At 55.0% G+C, this 23,215-nt stretch overlaps 1 protein-coding gene across 3 annotated transcripts in view; it reads right to left on the minus strand.

Annotated features, from left to right (window-relative positions):
• Positions 1–4,454: 4,454 nt before the first annotated feature.
• PIK3R5 (phosphoinositide-3-kinase regulatory subunit 5) overlaps positions 4,455–23,215 on the minus strand; it is a 70,958-nt gene continuing 52,197 nt past the window's right edge. For 2 of the 3 annotated variants that reach the window (XM_036341583.1, XM_036341582.1), the window contains exons 6-19: positions 15,953–16,022; positions 13,402–13,576; positions 12,784–12,937; positions 12,015–12,098; positions 11,002–11,737; positions 10,717–10,879; positions 10,290–10,415; positions 9,673–9,801; positions 9,400–9,493; positions 9,139–9,215; positions 6,556–6,649; positions 6,394–6,476; positions 5,761–5,873; positions 4,455–5,631 (exon numbers count right to left, since the gene is read on the minus strand). In XM_036341583.1, the coding sequence (XP_036197476.1) occupies positions 5,484–5,631; positions 5,761–5,873; positions 6,394–6,476; positions 6,556–6,649; positions 9,139–9,215; positions 9,400–9,493; positions 9,673–9,801; positions 10,290–10,415; positions 10,717–10,879; positions 11,002–11,737; positions 12,015–12,098; positions 12,784–12,937; positions 13,402–13,576; positions 15,953–16,022 (2,246 nt within the window). In that variant the 3' untranslated portion in view covers positions 4,455–5,483. The remainder of the gene's footprint in view (positions 5,632–5,760; positions 5,874–6,393; positions 6,477–6,555; positions 6,650–9,138; positions 9,216–9,399; positions 9,494–9,672; positions 9,802–10,289; positions 10,416–10,716; positions 10,880–11,001; positions 11,738–12,014; positions 12,099–12,783; positions 12,938–13,401; positions 13,577–15,952; positions 16,023–23,215) is intronic. The other variant, XM_036341584.1, reaches the window with a different exon arrangement.

A 23,215-nucleotide genomic window follows, 5' to 3' on the forward strand; every position in this document is an offset into this window, starting at 1 on the left:
TATCACTGCACAGCCACTGGCATGGGTACACCACAAATGCTGGCCACGCCAGGTGCCGATGAAGCCATGGAGCCACAGGAGCGCTCATCCGCCTGGTGAGGGTGAGAAGGGCCACCGCCACTTTGGACGGCAGCCTGGCGTTTGTTTTGCAACTAAACATGCTTATACCAGATGGTTGAGTGATGGTGCTTTTTGGTATTTACCCAAATAAATTGAAAATCCATGTCCACACGGACAGCAGTACATGAATGTTTATAGCGGCTTCATTCATAATCGCCCCAAATTGGCATCAACCAAGATGTTCATCAGTAGGTGAATGAATAAACAAATCAGGGTACATCCATACAATGGAATATTATTCAACAACAAAAAGAAATGAGCTGTGAAACCACGGGAAGATCTGGAAGCGCCTTACGTGCATATTGCTAAGTGAAAGAAGGCAATCAGAAAAGGCTACATGCTGCATGGTTTCAACTGTATGATATTCTGGAGAATGCGTTACAACGGAGACAGTAAAAAGATGATTGGATTCCAGTCTAATTAGTAAAATAATGGTTTCAAATTCTTTACTATATTAGCCTACTCAGTATATCCATTTCTTTCGTCAAATTGGCAAATTGTATTTTTGAGAAATTTCTTCATTTAACCCAAGTGTCAAATTTATTGGTGAATGTGTAATATCCTTTTATTATCTTTTAAAGGGTGTATAGGACCTTTTTTTCATTCATGATATTGATAATTCTCTCTCTCATCAGCCTTGCTGGGGTTTATCGATTAGTATGCTGTTTTCTAATTTATAGATTTCTGTAATCACACTTATTTCCTTCCTTCTACTTTCTTGAGGATTGATCGACTGCTCTTTCTCTGGCTTTTTGAGATGTAAATGTAAATAATTGATTTTTAGCTATTGCTCCAGTCTAAGATATGCTTTTAATGGAAATAAATTTTCTCCGAAGCATGGCTTTAGCATCCTAAGAGTTTCAATATCATATATTCATTATTAACCAGTTTAATATATTTTCTAGCTTCCATTTTTATTTTATTTATTTTTTTTGACCTGTGAATTATTTAGGGATATTGTGCTTAATTCCCAAGCAGTTGGGATTTTCTCTCTCTCTCTCTCTCTCTCTCTCTCTCTCTCTCTCTCTCTCTATATATATATATTTATATATATATATATTTTTTAATCCTCACCCGAGGATATATTTTTCCATTGACTTTTAGAGAGAATGGAAGGGAGCAGGAGAGACAGAAAGAAATATTGATGTGAGAGAGACACATCGATTGGTTGCCTCCTGCATGTCCCTGACTAGGGCCCATGCCCCTGACCAAGGCCAGGAGCCTGCAACCAAGGCCTTGACCGGAATCAAACTCGGGACCCTTCAGTCCGCAGGCCGACGCTCTATCCACTGAGCAAAACCAGCTAGGGCTAATATTTTTATTGATAGTCTAATTTCAGTGTAGTCAGAGAACATACTTTGATTTCAATCATTTGAAATTTGATATTCTATTTGTATTCTAAAGTAATATGAATTCTGTTGTTGGGCACAGTGTTCTATTTCAAAAAGATCACATTTATTTTATTTATTTACTAGGGGCCCAGTGCATAAATTCATGCACCTTGAAAGGAACTGTGGGTCGAGAGGCTGTGGTAGGCACAGGAGTGGGTCTTGGCCCATCCTCCACACCCCCACCCGGCCCCTCCTGCCGTGGCCCCCTGTCCCCTGTCTGCCGGCAGCCCTGCTCCTGCTGCCACCACTCCCGCCAGCCCCGCTTGCACCCACTGACGGCACGGAGCAGTTGGGGCTGGCGCCAGCGCCAGCGCCAGCAGCGGGTGCAAGCAGGGCCAGTGCTGTCAGTGTGTGAAAGCGGCGATTGTTGCACCGATCGTCCCTCAAGAGCAGGGGGTGGTGGAGAAGCCCTCAGGGGTGATCTGGGCTGGCAGCTGACGCTCGCACCTGCTGATGGCGCCGAGTGATTGGGACCAGCACCAGCAGTGGGTGCAAACAGTGGCTCCGGCGCCAGCTGTGGGTGCAAGCGGGGCTGGGGCCATCAGCAGGTGTGAGTGTCAGGCGGGACTGCGGTGCCTGGGAGCAAAGAATTTTCAGTAACCACCAGAGGCTCGCCCCCACGACAGCAACCGGCGCTCTGCCTTGGTCTGGCGACCCCGCTCACCTGCTCCACCATCCCACCACGGCCAATGCCCACCATGTTCTGCACACGCCCCATGGTGGTCATAGTGACCAGTTGTTTGGTTGGTTGGTTGTTCCAGTTGTTCTGCTGTTCAGTCTATTTGCATATTAGCCTTTTATTATACAGGATAGGATTATTTATATTCTTTAAAATATATTTTTATTGATATCAGAGAGGAAGGGAGAGGGAGAGATAGAAACATCAATGATGAAAGAGACTCATTGATTAGCTGCCTCCTGCAAGCCCCATACAGGGGATGGAACCTGCAACCCGGGTATGTGCCCCAACTGGGAATTGAACCATGACTTCCTGCTTCATAGGTCCATGCTCAACCACTGAGCCACACCAGACAGGCAAGATCACATTTATTAATTGTTTCGTCCAGATCTTCTATATCACTACTGATTTTTTGTCTATTTGTTCTATCAGCTACTGAAAGAAGTGTGTTAAAGTATTTCACTATGGCTGTAGAGATGTAGAAACAGTCTCTGCTTTATAGTTTAAATGCATGTCATGGGATGCATACAGACTCATGATTGTGATATCTTTTTGTTGGATTGACTCTTTGATCTTTATAAAATGTCCCTCTTTATCTTTTGTTTCTTGCCTTAAAAATGTTTGATATTTGGGTCATGTGTGCATGGTGTTATCCTTTTAGTTTTTCTGTGTTCTTAAGATTTAAAGTATGTCTCTCATGAACAGTGTATAATTTTTAAAAAATCATTGGACAATACTAGGTATAGAATTCTAGGTTGATGGGGTTCTGCAGCCCTTTGAGGGTGTCATTTCATTGTCTTCTGGCTTCTACTGTTACTGTTGAGAAGAGAGATCTCAGTTTTATTGTTGATCCTTTGATGATAACATGTATTTTTTTAAAAAATATATTTTATTGATTTTTTACAGAGAGGAAGGGAGAGAGATAGAGTTAGAAACATTGATGAGAGAGAAACATCGATCAGCCGCCTCCTGCACACCTCCTACTGGGGATGTGCCCGCAACCCAGGTACATGCCCTTGACCGGAATCGAACCCGGGACCTTTCAGTCCGTAGGCCGATGCTCTATCCACTGAGCCAAACCGGTTTCAGCGATAACATGTATTTTTTCCCTTGAGCTGTCTTTACGTTTTCTTCATTACCTCCCCCCTCCCCACACCCACCCTGCTCCCCACAGGAGTTTGACAATGAGGTACTTGTGTGTTTTAAAATATAAACTCCAGACTTTATTGGAATTTCACCCATTTTTTCCATTAATCTTCTCTTTCTGTTTCATGAGCCAATCCGGGTACCACATTGCATTTAGTTTTCAGGTTTCCTGAGTCTCCTTTGGTCCTTCCTTGTTTTTTATGACACCGACTGGCCGATGAAATGGTCAGATTATCCCGTAGAATGTCCCACAGGGGTTATCTGATATCTTCTTCGTTAGACTAGGGTTATGGAATTTTGGAAAGAAATCGGAAATGAAGTGAAGTGCTCTTCTCATGTAATTTTGTTTTTATTCTGTAGGAGACTTGCTGAGCTTATTGAACTGGTGGATGAGATTTGCCGAGTTAAGAGCTGTTGTGCCTCTTCACTGTTGGCCAGTTGGATGTTAGGAGCAGATGCTGCGCCAGGCCCAGGCCCAGGCCCGAGGAGGCAGCACCTGTCGCTGCTTTCCTCTCTAGTGCTAACATGCCGGCCCGAGGTGCCCGAGGGACCCACCCAGCAGACCGGAGCCCAACCTGCAGCCCGAACCCAGCCACTCTGAGCCCGACTTCGACCCAGGGCCCCCTCGATGCCTATGGATGCATGAGCGAGACTAAACAAGCACAGTCAGCGCACAGAGCATCGGCTGTGCTTTCCTGTTTGCAAGAGGGGCTGGTGCAGACCTGGGCATCTCACGCTTCCTTCTTCCTCCATCTCCAGCAGCCGTGTTTGGAGCAGTTGTGTTTGGTGCTACGTACTTCTCCCAGGTCACAGGTGTCCTCCACCACCCCTTTACCTCCTCTTCTCTCCCTCCCCGTGCCCCAAGACTGACAACTGCCCCAGAGCCGGAGGGCCCGCATTAAGCTGACTTTCCTTCCTCTCAGCAGCATGATAAGGCTTAAATGGAACCGTGTCGGGGAAAACTTAAGCACAAATACATTTTCTACAGAGAAGAAAATTCCCCAAATCAACAAAACAACCCCCCAAGAATCTTATTTCTGCTGTAGGTGAAATAATGTATGTGAACTGCCCAACTAGCAGTTAACTGTCACACAACAAAATAACTCTCGGTCATTAAATACAAGATTGATGTTTTATTTAACAATAATATTAAATTCAATTCATTCCTACCCTTGCTCATACAGGAGGACATCTTGTTCACACAATAAGAAATATTGACAGTGTAGAGCCGGCCACTCTCTGGAGCCCGGCTGGGCGGGAGGAGTGCCGACTCCGGGTGGGAGCTGGCCCTGTCCACGTCTCTCCAGCTGTGAATCCTCTGGGCTCCGACAGGCCCAGAACCTTTGGATCAGGAGGAAGCAGGAGAGGAAGGAGGGGGTCTGTGCAGGATACAACTGTCCTTGGACACCCCTCCTCTCACACAACATGCACACCTCCGCCAGTTCAAATCCTGGCCCCGGCCCTGCCCTCCACCCGATCGCCCTAGCCTTTATTTATTTGTTTGTTTGTTTATTTATTTATTTATTTAGTATTCCTCACCTGAGGATCCTTTTTCACTGATTTTTAAAGAGAGTGGAAGAGAGAGAGAGGTAGGGGAAGAGAGAGGGGGATAGGGATGGGGACTGGGCTGAAGGTCAGGAATGAAAAGTCTCGTCCACATTTCTGGAGTCGAGGGGACTGAGCTCCGGACACAAAGGGTTTCCCAGGCCTTTGACAAAGGAAGGAGTGGGCCCGCTGGGCCGCAGGTGGGAGAGGAGGCCTAACCCAGACCTCAGAGCACCAGGGCCTCCGGTCTTTCTTCTGGAAAGGATACGGAGCATGTTGGTGGCCGGGGCCCTCAGAGGTGAGCTCTCCTTCTACCTCAGGAATCTGAGGGGCTGTGTGGCCAGGCCCCTCTCTCCCTAAAGCCTGTTTCTGTCCCAAGCAGAGCCCCGGGGCCCCAGAAACCACCGACGCGCTGCCCTGCCCAGTGCAGGGCCCTCGGCAGGACCCGGACCCCGCACAGGCCCCTGTGGTTCTCCACCAGGAGCGAGACCCTCACCGCTAACCGACCGACCGTCTGGAGAGGCTCGGAAGAGGCCGCTTCTGGGCTTTCTGTCCGGGGTGGGTGGGTGGGTGGGGTGCGGGGCGGTGGGTGCAGAGCCTCGCTAGGGCAGCGCCCCGCTGAAAGTCATGATGGGCAGGCAGAGGAGGGAGCAGAGATCGGGCGTGGCCTGGGCCGGTGAGTGGGGCGACCTCTGGGGCTGGGGGCCGAGGCTGCTCTTCTCGGGCTTGTAGCAAGGTGAGACCTCACACCTGTGGGGGCAGGAGTCAGGACAGGCTCACATCCCTCCAGCCACTTCCAGGCCTCCGGGTGGGAACAGCACAGACAGGGACCCTTCCCTCCACCTCACGCAGCTGGGGCAGAGCCGCGCCCCTTCCTACCTGACCACACTCTGCAGGATCTTCCTCTCATCCTGGTCCAGGCACACCGCAAAGGGGCAGATTTTGGAGCCGATAATCTGTACCTTGTCCACTTCGATCTGCGAGGTGCTGATCTGGAAGGAAGGCCCAGGTCAGTCCCCTGGGATTGCCCGCCACCCTGGGGTGGGGTGGGCGTTTGTCTGTCAGCTCTCTAAGGCTAATGGCCAGCGCAGGGGAGGGGTTCTGTGGGCAGCTCGGGGCCTGGCTCTGCCCTTTCCTGAGCCTGGAAGAAGCAAATGCCCTCCAAGGAGAAGTTGCACTGCGCTCACGCGCCCCCCCTCCCCCCCCCCCCCGCTCCCATCCCCCTGCAAGAGCCCTGGGGGTCCCACAGCCCGCTCTGCCTCTGACTTAGGGCAGAACCCTTCCACACCACATTTCCTCTCACAGAGCCCCCCCCTTCCTCCTAACGCCCCACAGCACCCCACATGTGAGCACACCCAAACCTCACCCCTCCCCCTGCTTCCCCTCCCCCCACACCCCCCAGAGCCTTGGACACCCCTCCTCTCACACAACATGCCCACGTGCACGCACACAGGTGCATACTCACCCGTCAGTCTCCAGAGGGTGTGGCTTCAAGGAGAGGGAAGCCCTTACCTGGTTAAAGCCCTTCTTGGATTTGGGGTTTTGCCTCTTCACCACTTCCGTCAGGTTTAGCGTCAGGGACTCTACACCGGAGTCTGAAGGGCAGGGGTGCTCAGGCCAGGCCCAGAGCCCCTCCCCGCCACCACCCCTGCACTGCCCGCCCACCCGACCAACCTAGCTCCTCCTGCTTCCGGCAGGCCTTGTTGAGGTTGATGGAGGTGCAGACCTTCTCCATGTTACTCCAGCGACTTCGTCCGCTGATGGCCCCCTGCAAAGGCAGCAAACCAGGTCCTCTCTCAGCTCGGGGCCCCGTGGCCTGCCACCTTCCTTTCAAAGAAGAGGCCCAGATTGCCAGGGCCCGGAGCTGCCTGTCGTGGGCACACCCAGGGAGCTCTCTCTCCTCCACCCAGGTCTGCCGGCTCCTTCACTGAGACCCCTGGCCCCTGTAGAGACCTTGCTGACTCCGGGGAGGGCGTGATGCCGCTAGCGTGGTCCATGGGTCAGCCTTGTGACCAGGTCATAGGACACGAGAGCTGAGAGCACCTAAGGGGTGGCCTTGATGACCTCCTGCTGAGCCCAGAGTGAGGAAGAGAGGGGCCCACAGGCCTGGAGCTCCCAGCAGAGCCAGCCTGCCACCCTCTTTCATGGGGGGCCTCCATGTTGCCAAACCCAAGAGGGTTTCTCGGTCCTTGGTCAATCTCAAGGTCAGCTCACTTGATCTTGCAGGAGAATTTGCTTCTGTTCACCCCTCTCCTCCCCTGGCTTTTGTGAGGGCACACGCCTGGTTCCCCACCACCTTTCGGCCAGGGCCTCTGCTCAGCCCGACACCCTCCTCTGCCTGCGGTCACATGACACAGGTCTCAGGACCTTCTCCTGGCTCCTCCGCTCTTCGCACTTCTACTTTCTCCATTAGGGAACCTCGACCACCTATACACCCCTCCTCATATTTCATGTCTGAGTTCAGGCCCATCCATCCAACTGCCTCCTCTGACTTCTTCCTTCTGCCTCTCAAGGGCACTGCAAACTCACATGTCCCGCATGCATTCCTGATCTGCTGCTACCGGACCTGGGCTGCTTCTGAGACAATGCATTATTAGTCTCAGAAGACTGAAATCCGGGAGTCCGGGCCCCTCTTTTTCCAACCCACCCCTACGCCCTGCTGCTCGCATAATCCACATCTAGCCCCCATTCCTTCCCATCTCCACCACCACCAGCTAGACCTGGCGGCCACATTTCTCTCCTGGGAAACCACCGGAGCCTCCCATGGGCCTTGCCATGGCCCCCGTGGACCCGCCAATCTGTTCTCCACAGAGCTGCCAGGGGCACCACCCCAAACTTAAGCCCCTTCCAAGAATACCCATTGCTCTTATGACTGGACAAAACTCCTCTCACTGTCACTAAGGCCCTTGGTATCCTGGCCCCGCCTCTCTCTTCAGCCTCGCCTCGTCGCCTTTGCTGTTCATGCTCTCTTCTACCACAGGGCCTTTGAACATGCTGCTTCCTCTGTCTGGGGAATACATTCCTCTCTTTTTAGCTTAACTAATGAATTCCTGTCTTCCCCCACCCCCCCTAATATTGACTCAATGTCCCTTCTCTAAGAAGCGTCTAACTTTCCAGACTGGGTTGAGGGATCCCCTGGAGGTTCTCCCAGTACCATGTACTCCTTCATCTGTTTGTCACAGTTGTAATTATGCATCTGTGGGTCCATCTAACCAATGCCTACCATCCCTCTAGGCCAGTGATGGCGAACCTATGACATGCGTGTCAGAGGTGACACACGAACTCATTTTTTTGGTTGATTTTTCTTTGTTAAATGGCATTTAAATATATAAAATAAATATCAAAAATATAAGTCTTTGTTTTACTATGGTTGTAGATATCAAAACATTTCTATATGTGACACGGCACCAGAGTTAAGTTAGGGTTTTTCAAAATGCTGACACGCCGAGCTCAAAAGGTTCGCCATAACTGCTCTAGGCTGCCAGCATTTTGTTCACTCTTGACAGCACTACCTGTGCCCAGAACAATGCCTGGGGCCCAGTAGGTGCTAACAAACACCTGGCACACAGCTCTCAGGGGCAGTCCCACCTGCCCACTGCCATGGCCACCAAATGTAAAGTAGCCCCATGATCACCATCCCATCAGCCCTTTGATTGCCTTGTCATCGCTCGCTACTCAGACACGACCTTGGTCATTTCCTCGTTTCCTGTCTGTCTCTCTCTTCTGAAAAAGCTAAAGGCAGGGCCCAGCCCTCCCTGCTTACTGCATTCTCCCTTGCCCAGCACAGGGCCTGGCAGGAGTAGGTGCTAAATAAATACCTTTTGAATGATTGAAAGAAGGAAGAAAGAAAAGAAGGCAGGAGGTGAGGTCAGGGCTCTCACGGCCTGTCCCCCAAAGTGTGACAGGCTCAGAGACACATGCTCATGGGCACCCCTTCCTCCCTCACCTCAAATATCTCTTCACTGACACTAATCCCACCTCCCATGCACCCAGCCTGGCACACCGGCCCCAGACCACAGCCTCTCCCTCGTGGTGCCTCTGGAAGCCCAGCCTTGCCCCACTCTCCACCCTAGCCCTGTAGCCCGGCCCGGACACCTCACGGCAGCTGCTGGGCACATCCAGGAGGGGCAGAGCACAGGGGGGGGGTGGCCTCTGCGGGCTCCAGCTTGAACACTGGGGCCCGGGAACCCGAGTCTGACGCTGCGTGAGGAGGCCCAGGAGCAGACCCCAGAGGGCCGTGGCCCAGCGCCATCTTACCTTGCTGTAAATTATCTGTAGTGTTAGAGGGACGGCCTCCCGGTCCCCATCAATGCCCAGCCTCTTGCTGCCAGGACCTGTGCCACACGCAGACAGACCCTTCACTCGGTGCCCCTTACAGACCCTGGGGCCCTACCTCCCCGCCCCCCACCTCTGGCCCTGCTTTCCGGTGACCCTGCCTCCCAGGGCCCTCCCTCCCCAGGGCTCCACCTCCCGCCCCCCCACCCCCACCTGTGTCCCCGGGACTCAGGCAGCACTCACCTGAAGCCTTGATGGCTCGCGTGGCGGCAGAGTGACCCAGCTCCAGGGAATGAATGAAGATCTCCGTGGTCTTCTCCCCGGTGATGAAGGTCAGCTGCAGAGGGCAAGACCGGGCGTCAGGGTGGACCTCCTGCAGGGACCCTCCAGGCTCCTCTGGCTCAGGGCCGGGGGCTGCCACGTGGTGGGGACGGGGCATAGGCTGGGGCCCGGCGATGTGAGGGAGGCCTGCCTGTGAGTCCCAGGGAGCAGGTGGCTGGGGCGACAGGCACTCACCTCTGTCTGGTAGACCTGCAGCAGCACCGGCCGTGCAGCGAAGCGGCAGTAATAGAGCAGCATGTCGGCCAGGATGGGCAGCTGGGTGGGGGAGCCCTCCAGGGGCCGGGAGTCAGCCTTCAGGGACTGCTGCGTCGGGGGAGCCAGAGCCAGAGGGGCAGGTGGATGGCGAGTGGGAGGGAAAGGGAAGATGAGAGGCAGAGGAACATGCACACACATGCAGAGGGAGACGCAGAGGAGAGAGCCAGGGAGGGGGTGGTGAGGCGAAAGCAGAAAATAGACGGTCAGGGGAGCACCCACAGCCGATCTCCACACGGCTCCCTGGCCTGGCCCGGGGGCTCAGGAAGGCCCCTGACAGAGCTGGACAGGGCAGAGCTGAGGACGGGGCCCAAGCCCCAGGTCGTCTGGATCCTTCTGAGAGCCTCCCTGTCACTCTGGTGACTTCACCCCTTGCCCCCAGAGCCCTGTCCCGCTTTTCGCCTACTCTCTGCTCATTCCCAAGGGCACCCTGGCCCTCCGTGGAGTCCTCGAGCTGGAGCTCCCCAAACCAGGGCCTCTGAGTGAGGCTGGGTGACCCCAGCCAGCGGGCCTTCTCTCCCCTCCCAGGGGCCGCTTACCTGGCACAGGACTTCGGGGGGCAGGTGCATGAGGCCCAGCACGTTGCGCTCATACCAGGGGTCGAGCATGCCGAGGTAGTGAGAGATGTCGTTGGTGCTCTCCTCCCACTGGGCCGCGCCCAGCTCCTGAGACAGGGGCGAGAGTCATGCCCGGCGACCCAGGAGGCCTGCCAGGGCCCTGGGCAGCCCTGCACCCCACATCTGAGCTTCCCCCTACCCTCGGACAGGTCTGTGTCATACAGCAAAATGCCACCCCCACGTGCAGGGCGGGGACCACTCCCGGGAGCAAGGGCCAGGGGCCAGGCGGGAGAAGGTGCCCACCACCACAGTGATGGCTTAGTGGCCTCCAACCAGCCCTCTGGGATGACTGCCACCTGCTCACGTCCACCTACTTTCCCACCCCGTTTGGTGCAGGGCCGGGACATACTGTAGGGAGGGGGTGCCTCGGGGACTCGGGGGGAAGCGGCGGTGTCTGGCTCCGAGGGGCCGGGCAGGCGCTGGAGCAGGCCCCCTGGCTTCGCTTCATGGGCACGTAGAAGAACTGCAGCTTGAAGAACCGGGTGAGGAGGGGGCGATTGCTCTCCAGCAGCCTGGCAACAAGAAGGTGGTGAGAAGGTGCCCCGGGTCCCTGTGGGAGGTCAGCTCAAGCCTGAGATGCCACCAGCACCACCACCCCGCCACTCCGGCAGAGACGACCCACTCCGGCTCTTACCGCAGGTTGCTGTAGGCCCGGGCTACCTTCCCCGAGATCCGATCGGAGCCGAAGACCACCACGCGGAGGGTGGAAGCCTTGGGGTCCTCGTCCCCGCTCAGGAAGGGGCGGCGGCGCTGATGGCGCGAGGCGGGCGCCAGGAGCCAGCTGGGCAGCTGGATGCCGAGCTTGGGCTGGGGCAGGGAGCGGGAGCGCTGGGCCCGGGACGGGGGCGGGCCCGGGCTGTCCAGGGGGCTGCAGAGGCTGCCGGCCCGCCGCAGGGGCAGTGCCGAGTCCGGGCTGCCCTCCAGGCTGCGAGAGTCCCTCCGCAGCACCAGCTGGCTGGTGCTCTTGAACAGTTTGTAGATCCTGTTAAACTTCTGCCCGGGCCTGCGGTAGCCCCGGCGCTCCCGGCCGCCCGGCCTCTTGGGCCACTCCGGGGAGCTCTCCTCGCTGTCCTCCACGTAGCCGCTGTCCATGCCGTCCGAGAGGCCCGAGACAAAGGAGGTCAGCACCTGGCTGGAGAGGGTGGCCCCCGAGGCCTGGGACGAGGCGAGGGACAGGGTGGAGTCACGGGAGGCCTCCGAGCTGGTGGAAAACAGTGAGTCCCTCTGGGCACAGGGCCCATCCGTTTCCAAGTCCTCCTCCTCCTCTTCCTCCTCCTCTTCCTCCTCCTCGTCCTCGTCCTCGTCCTCGTCCCCCAGGAGCCCCGGCTCCAGCAGCTCCTGTTCCTTGAGCAGCATCTCCTGCAGGACGTCTGCACGGGGAAAGGGAGACACTGCTGGGTGTACGGGCCGGGAAACCTCTCCCGCTCACCTCTGGGAGGGTGACAGGCTCCGACAGAATGAACTTGGGGAGGAGGTGCCAGAAGGCGGATCAAGTCCAGCCCAGGACTCAGCGTGCGGCCCTGTGCCCTGCCCAGAGCCTGCTCAGGCCGGAGGGCTGGTGGGGAGTGGAGGCGGCTGCCCAGACGGGCCGGGAAGAGAGCCCAGGCCGCTGGGGTGGGCGCCATGAGGCCCCAGCCGGCTGCTTACCAAAGCTGTCCTGGTTCCAGCTGTAGGTGTAGCACCTGGCGACAGGGATGGGGATGGTGCGGAGCTTGCCTGGGTTGGCAGGATCTGTAAGAACGGGCGGGGCCGGCCCAGGTGAGGCCTGGGAAGGAGCCCTGGGATCGGCCAGCCCAGTGCCCTCGCCTTAAAGAAGAGGGCAGAGTTGGGAGAGGACAGGCCAGGCCGCGAAGCTGGGTGGGCCAGGGCGGAGCTGGAGCTGAGAGCTGGGGTGCTGGCTCGCAGCCAGAGGGCACCGTGGGGGTGCCATGCCTTGTATACGCTGTGTAAATGTGGCGGCACACACTTTGCGCCTCCTTTCACAGGGGCCAAACAGCAAAACGGGGGCACTCCCCCTTCAGATGCGAGAACACCGTGTCCCTTCTTCTGCGGTCACACGGTGTGGAGAGGAAGTTTCCCAGGCTCCTCGGGGGGAGGTGTGGCCATGTGACCAAAGTGGGCCAAGGGGATATGGGTCGATGTGACGCACGCGACTTCCGTATTGTCTTCACGTCAAGTGAGAGGCCCTTGCCCTTGATTAGCACATGCTTTTCCTCTTCCCACAGCCCCACATGGTGCGCCCAGCCCTGACCCCGCAGGCAGGACCCGGGCACCAGGCACCAGGGTGGAGGACACGCTGAGGAGCGTGGTCCCCGAGGGACGGTGTGGAGCAGAGCCTCCAGCCAACCTGGACTGCTCACGGTGGGCGCCAGAGCAGGCCACGGGGAAAGTGGGCCCCCCTGTCCCAGGGCCTCACCTAAGACTTCGAGGAAGCCAGCTTTCTCTCCCACCGCCTTCAGCTTGGTCCTGAGCCACTGCCGGGCCTGGGCTGCATCCCCGATGCCAGAGGCCAGCTCCTGGGCCTCTGCCGTCTCCGTGTAGACGTCCTCAAGCTCGGCCAGCGCCTTGGACTGGAACCCCAGGAGGAGACCGGCTTGCTCCTCTGCCATGGCTGGCTGCCCGCCTCCACTTCCCAGGTCTTACCCAGGGCAGCAGGGCCCAGGCCCTCCCAGACTCATCACCCATCTCCACCCACAGCCCAGGAGCCAGGCCTGCCCCCAACCCCCCTCTGAGGACATGGTCATGAGAGAAGGGCTCAGAGCAGAGGGTCTGTCCGGGGTCTGTCCCAGAGCTGGGGCCAGACACCAGTCTTCCAGCTTCAGTCTGAATCTCGTTCCCCTGAGGTGGGTCCCACCCACCCTGGTCAGGCCCCAGCACAACAGAGAGCCTCTTGGCAGGGCCGGCTCTCCAACCACTGCCGCCATGCTTTGGGGTGAGGGAGGCCAGCGTACCCTGGAGGCTGCAGCCCTAAGATGGAGCAGACGCAGGTCTGCGAGAAGGGGGCAGCGTGGACCCCTGGGCCCCAGACACATACCTGCAGCCTGCAGTGCAGACCCGCGAGGTCACAGTGGGCCCCGAAGGTGGCCTGGAAGGCGTGCAGGAGCAGGGTGATGTAGGCGCTATGGGGCGAGTGCCCTGGCGTGCTCAGCTTGTTGGCCACGGCAAGGAACTCCGCCTGCACCTCCACAGGGTTCAGCAGCAGCACGGTGCTGGGGGCACAGAGGAGTGGCTGTGGGCACCGGGGCGCCGCCACACGCCTCATGCTGGGGTTGTGGCCCCTCCCCCCCCGCACCTCCACTCCAGCCAGAGGCCTGGGCCTCCTCACAGCCCGGGCAGGGCCTGAGGCCACGAGAGAGGTGGGGGCTCAAGGGTCCCGTTTCCAAGAGGAAAGTGTCTGGTCTACTTTTGAGTATTTTTTGCCCGGTGTTTTCAAAGACCTTTTCAACACTGAACTCAATTTTTTTAAAATAAGTTTGACCTTAATTTTTATATAAACATTTTTTTTTTCTCTACAGGACATCTGAATGGATATAAGATTACTCAAGAGAAGACTGTGTTTTAGGTGAGGTCGCTGGAAGCCAGGCGATCATTTTGGGAAGGGGAAGCAGACATATGCCATGGTGCAGGGGGGCTGAAATTTTGGCCCCTGCCCTTGTCCTCAAGCCACGGGTTGCGGGGTGGGGTGGCATCTGCCAGGAGGAAGGCGGGCCAAGTCAGGGCTGCATCCCAGTCCTCTGCCCGGGGGACCCCCTTCTAACTGCCCGCACATCACACAGGCCGGCACTGGCCGGGGAGGAGTGTGTGTCCAGCCACCTCCGCCTCTCTCCCCACTCCACCCCGGCTCCTCCTCGGTGCGTGTGAAATGCGTTCATTATGAAAATTTCAAATATACACAAATGTTGAGAACCGTGAACCCCGAGGTGTCAATTACTCAGTTAACGGTTAACAACCCAGGACGGTTCTCACGTCGCCCACGCCGACCCTCGTCGCTGCATCTCCTGGAACGTGTCTGAGCCATCACCGTGCTCCTGCGCCCGCCCGTGCACGCTGTCATGCACATGGCTGCCCTTCGCTGCGCTCTCTCCCAAACCCACGCCGCAAACTGCATTCACACCAGTGCAAAGCAACGCCAGGCAGGCGACGCAACTCCCAGTCCCTGTGGGCATCTGCTCAGAGCGGGGCCCTGGGCGCAGGACCAGGCGCTGTCAGAGGCATCAGCGTGGGGAGAAACGATGTGTGATTTCTCTCTTTATGAGAAAAAGGAGGCAGGCTCACGTAAGCAGCCCCCTACTGAGCCCCTCTCCTTCACTGAGGGCTTGATCCCAGGTGCTGGGCACACAGGACCTCACTCTCCCCCACTTGACTCCCTGTGTGCAGGACCAGCCTGGCCAGCCTGCGCCCTCGCAGCCTGCAAGCCATCTCCGCTGGGAAACCGACCATCCCTCCCAACACACAGAAAACAGGAGTGGCTTCCCCCTCAGCCCCGAGACCTCCTACTAACCTCTCAGAACCTCAGTTCCCCGGCCTTAAAAATGCCTTTTCTGTAAGGTCAGCACGAGGATTGCAGGAAGCAGCCATGCCCACAGCAGTGCCCAGAGCTCAGTAAGTGCCCGGGCGATGTTGGTGAGTGTTCGCCAGCCCCCTGCCTCCGCCCGGGAGGGAGCTTATTTACTTGCTAAGCTAACATTTACAAATATGCTCGTCCCTCTGTCTCTCTCAGGACCTGCACTGCCTGAGGATGGGAGGGCGGGAGTGACTAGTTTCTGCTGCTGGAGCTGAAGCGTCTGGGCGCCCCGGTGTCCGGGTGAGACAGCGCCCACACGCCCGGAGACCGGCTGGAGGGGCCTCGGAACGGAGGCTGCTCTTCTAGCGTTTGTCACACTGCAGACCCGGACCCGTGAGTGGGCAATGCAATCCATTTGCGGAGTCACCACCAGAATTGCCTTTTAAATGAAATGGACAGAACCTACCCTAGGAGGTAAGGGTAAGTTTCAATTTATGAAACCTGTTTTAGCTGTGTGTGTGTGTGTGTGTGTGTGTGTGTGTGTGTGCGCGCGCGCGCCAGGCTGTCATAGAAAATAAATTCTTTATTGCAGATTCTGGTTAAAAAAAAAAAGTTTGGAAAATGCTGCTTTAAAAACCAGCAGAAAGACACTGTGGGAAGAGCATGGGATTCCGAGGAGGACTGAGGTTCCGGTCCTGGCTCAGACACTCATTGCTGTGTGACCTTGGGGAAGTTACTTGGCCTCTCTGACCTCCAGTTTCCTCATCTGAAAAGTGGGGTGAAGTGAGGTAACGTGTGCCCAGCGTCTGGCATGATCAATGCAGGTGATTCTTAACCTTTTTTTTTTAAGTCTCAGACCTGTTTAGGAATCTGATGAAAGACCCTCAGCCCAGAAAGCGGCTCTGCGCACAAAACTTCACCAGCAATCCCTGGGTTCCGGGTCTAAGCCTGTTTGTGGGGGGCTTGGTTGGGGTGCAGCGAGAGAGGGATGCAGGGGTGCTGGTGCAGGAATGGTGAACAGTGGGCGTAGTCCCATCCCCACCCCACCCCACACCCTTTCTCGCTCCCCAAGAGCACTCACACAGTGGAGCTGCGGTGACTCCGAAGGGGCAGACCCTGCTCAGCCCTCACCAGCCGCTGGTAGGAGATTCCTGTGGCCAAAGAAAAAGAACAGGTTCACGCGGTTACCTGGTCCTTTGGCGCTCGTGGCCTGTGCCTCACAGTGGCCGCACCGGACAGTTCGGATGGGAGTTTCTGGATGGGGTTCAGGCCCAGGGGCAGATCATGCCTGACGCCTACGGGGCCTCTGACAAGATGAGCCCCAGGCCCCACCTGGCTCCAGCCACCTTCCGAGCTTTGCTCCTCAGAGGCAGTGGGGCAGAGCACCCTGAGAGGAGAACTGAGGCCGGTCTCCTGCTGTCCAGCAGTCCTGGCTCCTGTCACACTGCCCTCTCGCAGTCCCGGTGTCCGGCAGTGGGCACGCCGGGCACCCCTCGGGCCATCCCCTCAGCCTCAGCCCCTCCCACACTCTCTCCTTCCCCCAGCATCTTGGCCTGGCCTCCACAACTTTTCAAGGGCCACAGACCCCTGATGGGGTCCCTCCCAGACTGCGCCTCTGCACCCCCCACCCCCAGCCTTCCTCTCCGCCCCGTCCACCTGCCGGTCTCCTTGACTTTAAATGTGTGGAGAAATGGACTCAAGTGTCTCCTGCGACCTGGCTCCGTTCTGCAGCTGGAAGCAGACCCTCCACCGAGTGTCTTCGGTTCTGTGTCACCCTCGGGAGGAGATGAAAGCACGTTTCACTCTCCTCACTGACAAGGGTGACAGAGCAGGGGCTGGGCCTCAGGAGACAGCACCCTTGTTAGAGCTTGGACGTCTTTACGGGGTCCCTGTCTCCCTGTCGGGGGCAGGGCCAGCCCGGGCCGGTAGGAGTGGGGAGCAGGAAGGCGATCCACTCGGGAAGCGTTGCAGAAAGCAGGAAAGAAGGCCCTGATGCTTGTCTAACACATGGAAGAAAATGGCCAATGTATGCATTCTGACTTAGCACCTAATTGCTTTGATCTGGGCCTTCTGCTTGGCGTTTCTTTTATGTAACTGTCACATGTTTGGACGTGACTGTTGTGTCTGGTTTGATGGTCCCCGGACAGTGGCTGCTCCTATCAGGACTGGGAACGCTGTCGGGCAGCTCTCACACACGTACTCCTGTACTCTCGTACTCAAACGCTGGAGCGGATGAGGGTGCCCGCTCTGCACGGGTTCCCCACGAGGAGCACACAGACAAGCCGCCTCCTCTTGACTCATCTGCTCTTTCCTTTTACCATGGGACGGCTTAACGGTAACCCACACCCCACGGACGCGTCGCCTCGCCTCCCACTCTGCCTCGATGGACACAGGCCACGCAGCCTGCCACTCTCCTGGGGAGGGGAGCAGCCGGCAAGATCACTCTCCCTCCATCAGGCCTCCTTCCAGATGCCGGCCATTGGCTTCCAATCCCATTGCCCTCCTGGACTGCCCTCCTGAAGTCACAACACCCTAGGCCTCAACCTTATCATCATTTTCCTTGAATTGCTTTTTTCTTTTCGTCTTTGATACTGTGGACCACTTTCTCCTTGAAGCTTGCTCTGCTCCATTAGTCTCCATGACAAGGACCATTCAGTCACATCTTGTATTTCTCTCCCTGTTTATCTTAGGACTAGAGGCCCAGTACCTGAAATTCGTGCACGGGTGGAATTCCTAGGCCTGGCCAGTGATCAGGGCCAATCGGGCCTTCCTTCCCGCAGCTGCCGGCTGCCCGCTGGGGCCTTCCTTCATTCCCCACTGTCCCCTGGTGGTCAGTGCACGTCCTAGCAAGCAGTCAAACTCCCGGTCGGTCGAACTCCCAAGGGGACAATTTGCATATTAGGCTTTTATTATATAGGATAATACCCAATAGTCTCATTTGGGGATTGCAGTACAGGTAGAACTGGGAGCTGCCTCATATCAGCTAGGCAGATGCCATATAACCTTGCCCTGTGCCTGATTTTGCTGTTGGGGGACTTTTAGGAGGACGTCTGTGCCCCTGGGCACACCCTCGCCCAGAGGGAGTCATTTCCAGAGCTGGATATCCTGGATGCCAACAGTCCCCAAGTGAAGCACGGAGCATCAGATGAGACTCCCCCACCCCCAACGAAGACATTGAAACAAAAAATCGGGTGGACGGCAATCCAGGGGTCAGAGTGAAAACAGCACAGACCCTCTCCTACTCGTGGTCCCATGAACATTCAGACTAGGCTTCTCCCATCTTTCTGCTCCCCCATCCCTGGCAGGAGACCTCATCCTCAAGGTCATTTCAATGTCTAACGACTGCTGGAGTGCCGGCCATCAAGTCTTCATTCGAGTTAACAGGAGGAAGTGAGGGGGAGGGGTGTCAAAAGTGTAAGCCACTGTTATTTCAGGCTTTCTTTTATAGGCAGCCGGCTCAACTAATCACACCCTGTGATTTCTGGAACATCTGCCTTCCACTCCTTCCCTGAGTCTCCCCTTATAGTATTGTGATATAATGAGGAATATATATTTGTATTTATTATATTTATATGTTCATCCCCAGTTCCTGGGACAGAGCTCCTAAAATCCTTGTCATGTCCTGAGTGAGGGGTGAGAGGAGCATCTAAATAAGCCCCTTTAACTGGACCTGAGTTTATGCTAATGAGGTGACTCTGGGTGGGTCCCTAGATAGCTTCCAGCAGCGGGCTGGGTGCCCTCTGGAACCAGCCCTGTGAGTGATTCAAGGGCTGGAACTTTGTGACCTCCCCCAGCAACCTTCAGCGGGGGGAGGGGCTGGAGATAGAGGTAATCAGCCAAGATTGAGTCAATCATGCCTACTTAGTAGGACCTCCATGAAATCCCTAAACCCGTGGTCGGCAAACTGCGGCTCGCGAGCCACATGTGGCTGTTTGGCCCCTTGAGTGTGGCTCTTCCTAAGCCTTAGGAGCACCCTAGTTAAGTTAATAACAATGACCTACCTCTATAGTTTAAGTTTAAAAATGTTGGCTCTCAAAAGAAATTTCAATCGTTGTACTGTTGATATTTGGCTCTGTTGACTAATGAGTTTGCCAACCACTGCCCTAAACAATGGGGTTCAGGAAGCTCCCAGGGTGGCGGTGCACCCCAACTCCACAGGGTAGAAGCTCCTACCCTCAGGACCCCTCCAGACCTCGCCCTCTGTACCCCTTCACCCGGCTGTTCCTCAGTATTCTTCATAGTATCCTTTCCAATAAACCAGTGAACGTAAGTAAAGTGCTCTCCTACTTCTAGGAGCTGTTTTAGCAAATTACTGCACCTGAGGAGGGAGCGCTGGGAAACCCTGATTTGTAGCTGGTTGGTCAAACGCAAGGGAGACCTGGGCTTATGGTCAGCACCTGAAGTGGGGCCAGTCTTGCAGGACTGAGCCCTCCACTGCGGGGTCTGTGCTGACTCCAGGTGGTTAGTGTCCGAATTGGATTGAATCTGTGGACACCCAGCTGGTGTCTGGGGAGCTGGAGAACGGGCGTGTGGGGGAAAGACTCCCATGTATCTGGGGTCGGAGTAAAAACAGCACAGACCCTCTCCTACTAGTCCGTGTTGGTTGACTTTCCACTAAGAGACCTAAACCTTTCATTCCATAATCTGAGACAAAAAGTAGGAGATGCAAATGTTTATGATCAGTTATGTCCCAAGAGAAACGTATTGCCACTGAAGAATATTCACAGTTCAGCTGCCACCAGTCGACAGGCAGAACTGACCTCATCAGGTTTCTTCCTGATGGCAGGAGGCCCAGGGTGGGAGGGCACTAGGCGATAGGAAAGGGACAGGAGAAACTGCCCAAGGGCAGAAGGTGCTTGGGAGCCAGCAGGGCCCGGGGCCTGTCAGTCATGCAGTCCCCTGCCTGGGTCTTTTGAAAGAAACAGCATTTTGCAATGTGAGAAGGTAGTTTTTGACTCAAACAGACATGGGTTCAAGTGGTAGAGCTCTAGTTAGCTATGTGACCACAGAAAAGCTCCTTAATTGTCTGGCCCTCAAGTTTCATTATCTGAAAGATGGAAATACTAGTGACTAATCAGGGGACTGTCGGAGGATGGATGGGACCGATTCTTAGCAATGTTGAATGCACCGTAAGCACACAGGTAATGCAGCCATTGCCACCATCACCACCACCACCACCATCATCAACCACAATTTCAGTCCTGCTTTGATGAGGAAAGCTTATGCAACCTGTCCCCAGGTCACCAACTAATAAGTAACAAAGCAGATGTTTTTGTCATACCAAGGCCTGTGTTTCTCCTCTCACACCTGGCTTTATAGCTTGGGCAAGAAACAAACTTCTCCCAGTCTTGGTTGTGTCATGCACAAAATGGGAGTAATATTGCTTTTCCCTCTTACGTCATGGGGCCGTGGTCTGGGTGAGATGCAGGCATTGATGCCCACTGTCACCCCTCAGGATTACAGATAAATTCTTTGCAGACAAGTATTCCGCTGAGTGCAGCCATGTGGTCACAGCATAAATATTCAACAAACATGTGGGCTTAACCCCAGAGGGTTGTGGTGGGCAGGACCTGGTAGCACTGATGTGAGGTTTCCTGCCAGCCCCAGAGCGGAGCCAGTAGGCACCCTATTGGGGGTGGAGTCAGGAAGAAGGGGGAGGCCCGGGGCTTCATAACCTGCCCACTTCCTCTGCTACCCAGCCACATCAAAGTAGAGTAAACTGTTTCATTCATCTCCATGGCAACTCGCTCCCTAAGGCTCCCTGGGTGGAGGGCCCAGCTCTTCAGGTCCCTGGTCATCTTCTTCCTGTGACCTTGCCAGGACCTCTCTCTTAAGCCAACACACCCCAAACCCTACTGCCCAAGCAACGTGAAATCAACGTAGGTCAGCGGTCAGCATTTAGCCTCGAAAACTGCTCTGAGAGGGAGGGATCCTCCTCCCATTTTACAGATGAGGAAACTGAGGCTCCCATAAGTAAAACATCTTTCCAACGGCCCCGCAGCTCCAGGACTTGAAACCACTGAGGTCTAATACCTAGTACTGGTAACCGCCAAGTGATTGAGCCTCAGCTCCTCCTCCCAGAGCCCATTCCGGCCTCCATCCCAGCCCCTCCCTGGTTCCTCCCATTGCCTCTCTCGGCTGGGCTCACTAGGGGTGGGGCACTCAGCCACATGCCTCTACAAAACCACACTGAAGCATTTTCTAACAAGCCCACCTAAGGTTCCTGCAGATGAGGGTCAATTTTGTTCAACTTACTATTTGCTGTTGATGAGGGCTCAGGTTCTGTGAAATCAGAGGTTAACGTGTGGATGTGAGATGAGTGTTTTGTTCCGGACAAAAGATGCCCTCAAAGGTTACAGTTTTATTCTCCTAGATGACATTAACTAATTTGGTATCTAGTTTTGCAACCTTATTCTAGCTTGCATGAGAAACCTGTATCAGTTTCTCACACCCTCCTCTACACCAGTTCTGTCGTGTCGCTGGTTCCCTCGGGACGGGGTGAACACATCTGGGGCACAGGCTCGCTGTGCATTTGTATGAGAGCTTGGTTTTTGTTTGAAGACATGAGAAGGAGATGGTTTCCTGTTTCAGTTCTGCTTTCCCTGGAAGAGAAGTTCCTAGCACGGGCAGCCTGGCCCGAGTCCCTCTCCACACATCTGCCTTCTGGGTCACCGGCATATCTGAGGCCTCGAGTGGTCCCTGGGCACTGCCCCTCAGCAGGGAGGGGCAAGAGCGCCACGGGTCCTCCCTGCTCTGGGTCCAGCTGCAGCTGCTGCTCTGCCTGGCTTTTGTCCCCCAGGCTTAGAACCTCATGTCCCAGCATCTGGACCTCGCCACAGCCCGTCCCTCTGCTCCCCATCTGCTCGCTAGGCTGCCCAGAACAGAGTTCCTGCTCAGCTGCCCGCAAAAACACTTCCAGGCATAGCGTGCGTTCAGCGGAGGAGGGCCAGCTGGCTCCACTCGAAATTGGGAAGCCGTCGCCCCACATGCAGGTGACGGCCCTCCCCCAACCCAACATCGCCCTTGGCCATGTCAAAGAAAGAAAGGGTTGTTTAAATCTTTGGTATAGACCCGTGGTCTGCAAACTGCGCTCGCGAGACACATGCGGCTCTTCGGCCCCTTGACTGTGGCTCTTCCTAAGCCTTAGGAGGACCCTAATTAAGTTAATGACAATGTACCTACCTATATAGTTTAAGTTTAAAAAATTCGGCTCTCAAAAGAAATTTCAATCGTTGTACTGTTGATATTTGGCTCTGTTGACTAATGAGTTTGCCGACCACTGGTATAGACAGAAGGTCCTGCCAAGGCATGTGCATTGAAATCTTTTCCGTCTAAATCATAAGCAGGAATAAAACTTTCCATTCTTGTTAAAGGCATTCTGGTCCCCAGCAGGAAGCCCAGAAGTGATCTAGTCCTACTTACTTTGGGGACAGTGGGAAGGACGGGCATGAAGGAGATTAACCTTAAACTGGTCTGTTCATTTAGGGTGCCTTGGAGAGTCAGGTTGGCAGTTTCTCGATTCATCATGTGCCCAAGCACCTCCTCGTTCAACACCTTCTCCTCAGGGTCTTCCTGATTTCTTCATTCTTCCACCACGTCTCTCCCATAAAGTGAGGTTCATGCAAGAGGCAGACTTGGGTGACGGCCAAGCTCAGCCTGTGCCTGCTCTGCTCTGTAACAACACACAGCTGATTGGCTGGGGGCAGAGAGGTCAGATAGATGATTGGCTGGGGAAGGAAGTCATGAGTCCCTCAAAGAAATCTGCAGACCGAGCTTCAGTCCTGAGCTTTCGAGGGTTCGTGAATTGTTGGGGAATAAGATTTGGTCCCTCTGTCCTATGTGTATAATGCGTACAGTGAGAATGAAACACTGTCAGTACTACATAGGGCTTGGTGTGCAGAGATTTAAAAGAAAAGATGGGATTACAACATACATAGTATTTTGGGGCCTGGTTTTTTAAAGATTCAAGTTACCCAACATCTTCTGATCTCAGTAATTACATTTCTATATCATTTCTAATGATGGACTAGCATTCCACCAAGTGACTTTGCTAGACTATACTCAGCCATGTCCAATATTTAGGTTTTTTGGAATTGGTTGATTACTAGAAAGAACTCATCGATGAACACCCTTGTAGGAAAACCTTTGCATAGCCATAATTGCTCAAATTTCTAGGAATGGAACTGCTGTGTGAAAGGATATTCTTTTTAATATTTTAAAGGACACAGCTCCCCTTTCCTGACCAATATTGGCTTTTTTTTTTTTTTTTTTAAATCTTTGCCAATTTGTTAGGGGAAAATGGTGTCTCACTGTTAAGTTTTGCATTTTCTTTATTATTAATGGG

This window comes from Myotis myotis, unplaced genomic scaffold (genome assembly GCF_014108235.1).
Source record: "Myotis myotis isolate mMyoMyo1 unplaced genomic scaffold, mMyoMyo1.p scaffold_m19_p_17, whole genome shotgun sequence".
Lineage (NCBI taxonomy): Eukaryota > Metazoa > Chordata > Mammalia > Chiroptera > Vespertilionidae > Myotis > Myotis myotis.